We start from the raw sequence: 8204 nt of genomic DNA on the forward strand, positions 1-8204 counted from the left end.
AGCTACTTAGTTCATAATTAAGAGGATTTCTTTTTTCTAAAGTATTGAGAGCTTTTTTTGTTTTTGTTTTTTTTTTTTGTTTTGATGGAAAAGAGCTTTATTTAAAGAAAATGAATATGCATATAACCCCTTAAAAAAAAAAAAAAAGAATGTTCATATAGAAGTACTGCATTCAACAACAATAATACTATTCAGTTTGGTTGTTAGGCGAGCACTTTCTAAATATGATCATGTGTTTTAAATACAACTAGTTAAAAGCAATTACCAAATTTGTACAAATTTCCTCTTTCCGATCACCGAATTCCGTACACGATTAAACTTATATATCAATTGTAGTAAGTTGAATTACCAAATTTGTACAAATTTCCTCTTCCCGATCACCTAATTCCGTACATGATTAAACTTATATATCAATTGTAGTAAGTTGAGCAGCTACTCGAAAACTGACCTTGAAACCATAAACTAGACATTTGGTTTATGAATTAAAATCATGAGATTAGAATCATTTTTAATTTATGTGTATTTTTTGTGAGAAAAAACACTCTAACAAATCATGAACCATAATTCAAATTAGGATACGAATCCTTTTACCAAACTTAAACTTCCGTTGGCCCATAACGCGAACCAAATATATATCGATCGTCTCATGGAAATTGAAGAGAGATTATATAATTCCTCTCCCCTCTAACTCTGAGTTTGTGCATCATAGTACCATGCAAGTACGTGTGTATGCGTGTCATTACTCCAAAAATGGACATTAATAGTAAAAAGAAGTACATATATACTGTTTGATAACATGCATGCTGATTCAATTATCAAAAAAAAAAAAAAAAAAAAACATGCATGCATGCTGATAAATTAAAGTATTATAGTAGTGTAATGAACTGGTCATTATAATAGTTTTCGCAAGATAATTTCTAAATTAATTAGCTATAAAACTACTAACTATAGCTCTTGCCAAGTTTTAAGCCAATCTCCCATGCATCATAAAATTGTACGCTACAAGCTAGCCTAGGACCTGCTTATGTACCATTTACATGGTAATTAATTCTTTAATTAGGGGAAAAAACAAACAAAATTTTCACATTGTAATGAATTAATTTTTTTTTTTATCATAGGCAATAATGTATTGTACATTATAAACAGATAATAATTACTTCATTTGGAAATTTGGGGTAAAGAATGAAAAATTACTCTTTGAGTAAGCAATAATGATTCTTTGTAAACCGTAAAATTTACATTAAATTTATTTATTTATTTATTTATTTACAGTATTGATTGATAGGTTCGATTAAGAGAAGCCTTAAATTATGCCCAAATCCAATTGATCCAAACAATAAAATTAAATAAAAAAAATTAAACAGTAAAGAATTTAGGAGAATTTAATTAAGTAGGGGCAGCAACAACAACAACAACAACATTAATAATAATAACATTGGGGTTGGATATTGAGGTTGGTCATGTGTAGATTGGCCTTTAATGCGTTTGAGAAAGGAGAGTAGGGATTTGGGAGGCATTAGAGTTATATCTACTTGCCACCTTAAATGCGCCTCGGCCGGCCAAAGGCGCTCCTTTAAATTCGGTTTGATGAACCCAAATTTTTAAGAACGCTCTTAAAGTAGACTTGGCCAGCCCCTTTGCATGACTTTGTTAATTTGCGCCACACCAAAATAATTTTCAAATTCCTTCCTTCTCAAACAATTTTTTTCTCTCCTTTTGCTTTGGTTTTCTTTCCTTAGAAAAGCAGTCTATGTGATAGTAATATTGCAAGAGTAGAGCTAGTCTTGACTTTGGAATTGCAATAGGGTCCTGCTACTATAGTTATATATATATATATATATATATATATATATATATACACACAAACACAAATATATTTCTATATATAAATGGAATTTCCAGAGTTGTCTTTGGCTCCTACTCATGCTGTTAATGTGAACAAGAGCAGAAATGGGCTTCCATTGGAATATTCAGACACCAACGCTTCTAGGAAGAGGAAGCTCTTTCAGGATCACCTCCTTATGAAGACTCATGAACCGGCACTTCAAGCAAGCGTTGATCTTCAGCTCAAAGATCCTCTGCCGTTGGATTGGGAGCAATGCCTTGATCTTGAAGTAAATCTCTCTATCTCTCTCTCTCACTCCATATATATATATATATATATATGTATATATATATGTATATCTTCCCTCGTTCAATTTGGTGTGATTTATTTTTGATATATACAAATATTACTAAATAGCTAGGTTTACATTCTTTAATTTATCGTTTTTAATATTGTGTCATCTGATACAAAAAGCTAATTAGACCATTTTAAGATAAAGATCATTTTTTTATTGTTAATTTAACATGATATCAGAGCAGACCGTGCCTCGTTCAGCTCAGACTGATGTGTACATTTTTTAATCGGGAATTTTGGTATTATTTTTGCAGTCAGGAGAAATGTACTACTTGAACAGAAAAACACTGAGGAAGAGCTGGAACTGGCCACTTCCGATGGAGCAGACGGCGGCACTAGACCTAGAGCTCAACATCTCGACTTTCTCCGACAATCACCGAGGCTCCGATCAGGTGAAGAAGCAAAGCTGCTCTGCGGCAGGGAATACTAACAGTAACATGGTCGCCTTGGCTTGTCTGAATTGCCATCTCCTTGTCATACTCTCCAAATCCTCTCCTTCTTGCCCAAACTGCAAGTACGTCCACTCACTTCCCTCCCGCCAAAGCAGTTCAATTCCGGCCCCGAAAGTTGCCGCCGTCAAGTCCATGAGCACTCTAAGCCTTCTGAATTAGGAATTTAGGATTAGTGTTTTGTCATATGCAGTGTAAAATAGGAAAAATCATGAAATGGCAAAGGACTAAAAATGAATCAGAAATCAACTTCTGGGGTTGTTTTTTACTATATGTGTGACCACATTTATGTACGTTTGGTTTCTGATGGTGTTTTGGTGTATTAAACAGGGTAAATATATGAATATCTATGCAAAGCCCTTCAAGTATTTTAATTAAATATTATGGATTATTTTTTCATTTTGAAAGGCAAATTTCATTTCAACTCAAAACATAAATTCTTTACGCTAATGTTGACATGAATCTCCCTGAAATAGAAGGAGACTCGATCCTAACAAAAGATCATATTCACCAGTATACTTTAAAATTAAATGCTCAAGGTATGTGTACTAAATTCTGACAATCGGAAACTGAAAAGGCACACCGAATTTCGAACATATAAATGGCTCTTTCACTAACACCTCTATAATTGACGGAGAGTTCTAATTGATCGAGATTAAGAGACTTATAACACTACTAGAGAGGAGAAGCGACGCTCTTTGTTGGTCGGCAAGTTAGGCTATTATGGATTAATGATATCAATCGTTAATTAAACTTGAAAAATGTTTGTTTGTAGATAAATACTAGTTTGTTATTATCATTATATATATCTTTTTGAAAACCAGATTATTACATTCGATAATTAGATGAAGCAACAGGCGGGTAAAAAAACTCTGTAAGTAGTGATCTATTGATAAGTCTATCAACGAAATATTTGTTTTTGACTTTCATATCAATGGAGGAATAGTTTATATAAGAATTTATTATAATAAGGTGAGCATATTAAGGACGGATGTTGCCTAAGATTTGGGGTGGGGTGGGGGTTTTTTGGGGAGGGAGATTTTACAAACCACAAATGTTGTATTGGCGAGGGAGGGAAAATATATATATATCCACTACTTGTGATGTTTAGACATAAGTCCATAAAATTAACCTGTAATGGCATCCTTATTTTTTGTGAACCACCCTCAATTAGAAACAATTCATAACCACTCATATTGAAAATGAGACATCTAGAATGATATGATCTCAAAATCATAATATGGACAGATCATGACAAAATTTTTAAATTGGAGAAATATCTTAAACAAGAAGTTTTAAGAGTCATGTAATTATTTCTAATTTATTATCTACAATATTTTTGAAAAGTCTATCAATAAGGTTGACCATATGTGGTGGTGTTAGGAACACCAAATTTTCGTACTAATTAATATCAAGTTATTATTGTAATATGTTAGATGCAAGAAATATTCACCCCATTTTAAAGAAAGGGGGTCCACAATCTAAATTATATGTATGACTCATACAGGCATATATATATTTCTCGATATGTATGAATAATACTAGAAACACTAATTTAAATATTAATTTTTATATATTAATTAATGTGGTATGTGAGTTATTATTTTTTATTAATAGATGTAATCTCTAATCAATAAATGTGATAATATTTTAAATATCTACTGATATAAAATAATAATAATTATATCAATTAGTACATAAGAATTGAAATTAGAGTATGTATCATAGTATTATTCTTATATGTATATACAAGGAGTTTTTACTGCAAGGAAAAAATTACATTAAAATAAAAAATATATATACTTAAGCGCTCGTGTCAAAACGAAGCTCTTCCTTTGTCTTCTTGCACCTCATTTTTGGTTAAGACAACTGCCATTTGCCAAATCGAAGACTCATTCATTTAGAGCCACGTATATATATATATATCTGAACTCTGAAAGTCTGAAGTACTTAGCTGGTACGGAAGTTAAAATGATGGGATTACTCGGATTAAATCTGGATATAGAGATATATAGGGTTAATATGGATCTTTCTGGTGGGTTTTTCGAGACAGAGATCATAAAGGAGCTGGGAAGGAGAGAGAGAGAGAGAGAGAGAGAGAGAGAGAGAGAGAGAGAGAGAGAAGCAGTGACAGTGGTGAGTGAATTGGAGAGTTAGTACAGTTTCCAAAGCAAAAAGTTTGAGGTGTTATTGGGATATTTGCATGGCGTAGTAATAATCTCACTGATGAAGAAGAAGCAGTGAATAACCTCAAGTGTCAGGCAACAAATGCAAGAGAGAGAGAGAGAGAGTAGAGAGAGAGAGAGAGAGAGAGAGAGAGAGAGAGAGGAGAGACGCTTTCCTTGGTTTAAACCACCCAGCTGCATTTCCTAGGGATCTGTGTAATTTTCCCTCGCAGGGGGTTCTAAAGCTTAATATATAATTGCTCGGTGCATATGCTGCTGTTTTGATATCATCAATCCAACGCCATGCTGACACCTTGGGAGTTAATGTCAATGGAGTTAGAGTTTCACCTACTTCACACTCACACTCCTCACTCCTCACTCCCTTTGGAAAAGAGAGAGAGAGAGAGAGAATGGATCCATGGTCATAACTCGAAATAAAGGCAATGGCCATAGTATCATGCGATCTAATATTGTGACTAATTAATGGCGGAGCCATAATTTTTTATATATATTTCAATTATTAAATAAGACTACAATTACATTTTTTTATAAGTTTACAATGCAGGGTATACAATATAAAAGTTATGGTGTGTCGAAATCTTTTAAAAGTTATTTTTTTGTAGGTTTAAATTTTTGAATAATAAGAAAATAAGTCGTTATGCTGCCGAAATTTTATTAAAATCTATTAATTTTGAGAATTTCATTAATAAGATTTAATTAAATTAATAGAAAGTAAACTAAAAATTATTCATAAAAATTGATAAAATTTATAAAGTTGAAACATGAACTATAAAACTTTCTTAGTGAACGTGACTATATAGTCTCCAAAAAAACATGAATTATGATTGAATGTGTTATTGTTTTTATAGTTAAGATGCCAATAGACAAGGGTTGGATACATATGAAAAACCGGTTGTTTGATCAGTATTGGGAAGTGATATTTGCTTTTATCAACATTGCCAAAGACCATGTTGATGAATAGTGACATTTGTATCCGCGGGTCAGATAATCAAGTTTTCTACGGAGTCTTGGAAGAGATTATTGAATTGCTATACATAAACAACTCAGTCTTCCTTTTCATGTGTAAGTGGTTCGACACTCGGGTAGAAAAAAGAAGAATTCAACAATACAAGAATATAATAAGTATCTTTGTTAAGGACTCGTGGTATGAGAATGGACCTTTCATTTTAGCTTCCCAGGCAGTACAGGTATTTTAAGTTGATGATTTATTTAACGGTTTAAATTGGAAAGTACTAATATACTCTTTAAGTACTTAAATGGTATATTAGTACTTTTACATTAGTTCATTTAGATTCTGGGTGTAAGTAAACGCATGAACGAGATTTAGAGTGACTGATTCTGAATCCTGTCACTAAGTAAATAACTCCTTATGACTTTGATTCCTCACTCTGAATCCTACCCACTTTGAAATCTGCTCACTCTAATTCATGGCCATTCTGACACACATAGCTAATCTAATATTGCATATTGTATTGGCACACATGTAATAAATATATTAAGCGACTCCATCAGGGAAAGTCAGTCACTCTTATAGAATTCTTGTTGATATCGAGTTTTCAAAAGATTCTCTAGAATAATTTAGGGCCCGTTTGGTTTGCTGATTCGAATTTTTAATTCAAGTTGATATATGACTTTATGTTAGAGCTTTTTACTGTAGTAAAATTTGAATTTCTAGAGAATCATGGTTCAAAAAGAATAATTTTTAAGTCAGTCACTCTTAAAACAATACTAGTGATATTACTACAAGAAGCAAGATTCATGGTTCAAAAAGAATTCACACCCAAATTTATGGGTATGTTTAAAGGATGGGTTCAAACCACTCGGGTTTGAATTCAAATAGTATTTTCTCTAGTAAAATTTGAATTTCACTTTTCAAACGGGCTATATGACTCCTACAGTTGAGAAGAATCCTGGAGGCTGTAACTCCTATGATTAAAGCACTATATAAACCAGCTACTTTAAACATTCGTTGTGTCAACACGGCCGTCCAAGCGTTTGGAAGTGAGGTTAATCTTTAACAAAAGATCACAATTTTTAAGCCATGGTCCCCCCAAACCAGCCCAACTAGTACTAAATTGAAAAATTAGCTTGGTATTTGAATGCAAACAACACCATTAGTTTGAGCCAAAGTTGTAAATGTATATAAACTTTTATTGAGTTGTAATCTAGCTAGCTTGGAAATCTTTTGGGGGACTAGATTAGAAGTTTAGAAGCTTCCACATTAACTCAAATTTCGCTCATGTGACCAAAATCCTCAGCCTTGTTCTCTCTGTCTCACTGTCTCTCTATCACACACACACAAAACTAATGCAATATCATTTCATGCATGTGACCAAAACCCTTAGCCCCGTTCTCTCTCTCTCTCTCTCTCATACACACACACACACAAAACTAATGCAAGATCGTTGCCCTTGCGCCAAACTCCCTGTCTAAGGAAGTCATCTGCCACCACGTGCCGATCAACCGTGTTGCCTACCGCCCAAAACTCTCAGATCTCTCTAGTCTCGTTTTAGTTGATAAGTCTCACATTGGGAGTTAATGTCAATGGAGTTAGAGTTTCACCTACTTCACACTCACACTCCTCACTCCTCACTCCTCACTCCCTTTGGAAGAGAGAGAGAGAGGGAGAGAGGGAGAGAGAGAGAGAGAGAGAGAGAATACATCCATGGAAAACACTCGAAATAAAGGCAATGGCCGTAGTATCATGCGATCTAATATTGTGACTAATTAATGGCGGAGCCAGAATTTTTTATATATATTTCAATTATTAAGATTACAATTACAGTTCAATAAGAATATAATTACATTTTTTTATAAGTTTACAATGCAGGGTATAAAATAGCAGGCTTAGCAGAGCGAAAATAAATAAATAAATAAATAAACAAACTTTTATTATCAATTATTTTAAATAATGGGATTATTGGGGGTTGGGATACTGCGATTCAAGGGGTGCGTTTGGAATTGGTTTCAAAACGTTTTTGTTTTCTGTACGAAAATGAAAATGAAAACGTTTTTATTTTCATTTTGAAATCATTTCTGAAAATACGTTTGGTAGTTTTATTCTGAAATTGTTTTCAGTTTTAAAAAAACTGAAATTGTGTTTGGTGGTTTAATTTCTGAAAACATGTAACAATATTTAAAATAATAATATATTAAATAAATAATAATATTAAATATATTAAATAAGTATATTAATATAACATTATATATGTTAGTCGAAGAAAAACGACAGTCAAAGAAGGTGGCAGCCCGCGCAGATGTTTTATGAATCCTAACTATTAGCTATCTCCATTTCCATTATGTGGTGGGTTGGCGGCCCACGTAGACGTGGGGGGGCACAGTCGCAGAGCGGGGGGCGCGCAGTTACAGACGGCGAGGGGGGGCCGCAGT

At 33.3% G+C, this 8204-nt stretch overlaps 1 protein-coding gene across 1 annotated transcript; it reads left to right on the forward strand.

Annotated features, from left to right (window-relative positions):
* The first annotated feature begins 1577 nt into the window (after positions 1–1577).
* On the forward strand, positions 1578–3007 carry LOC21394308. Its single transcript, XM_010106898.2, has 2 exons — positions 1578–2114; positions 2434–3007. Exons 1-2 carry the CDS (start codon positions 1890–1892, stop codon positions 2788–2790), a joined length of 582 nt encoding a protein of 193 aa, XP_010105200.1. The 5' UTR covers positions 1578–1889; the 3' UTR covers positions 2791–3007.
* The last annotated feature ends 5197 nt before the right edge of the window (positions 3008–8204 follow it).

Source organism: Morus notabilis, unplaced genomic scaffold (genome assembly GCF_000414095.1).
Source record: "Morus notabilis unplaced genomic scaffold, ASM41409v2 Scaffold886, whole genome shotgun sequence".
Taxonomy (NCBI): Eukaryota; Viridiplantae; Streptophyta; class Magnoliopsida; order Rosales; family Moraceae; genus Morus; species Morus notabilis.

Bases quoted from the DNA above. Each gene is read 5' to 3' on its own strand.
- LOC21394308 (XM_010106898.2), top strand. From the start codon at position 1,890: ATGGAATTTCCAGAGTTGTCTTTGGCTCCTACTCATGCTGTTAATGTG. The intron at 2,115-2,433 runs GTAAATCTCTCT...TTATTTTTGCAG, and splicing joins AGCAATGCCTTGATCTTGAA to TCAGGAGAAATGTACTACTT.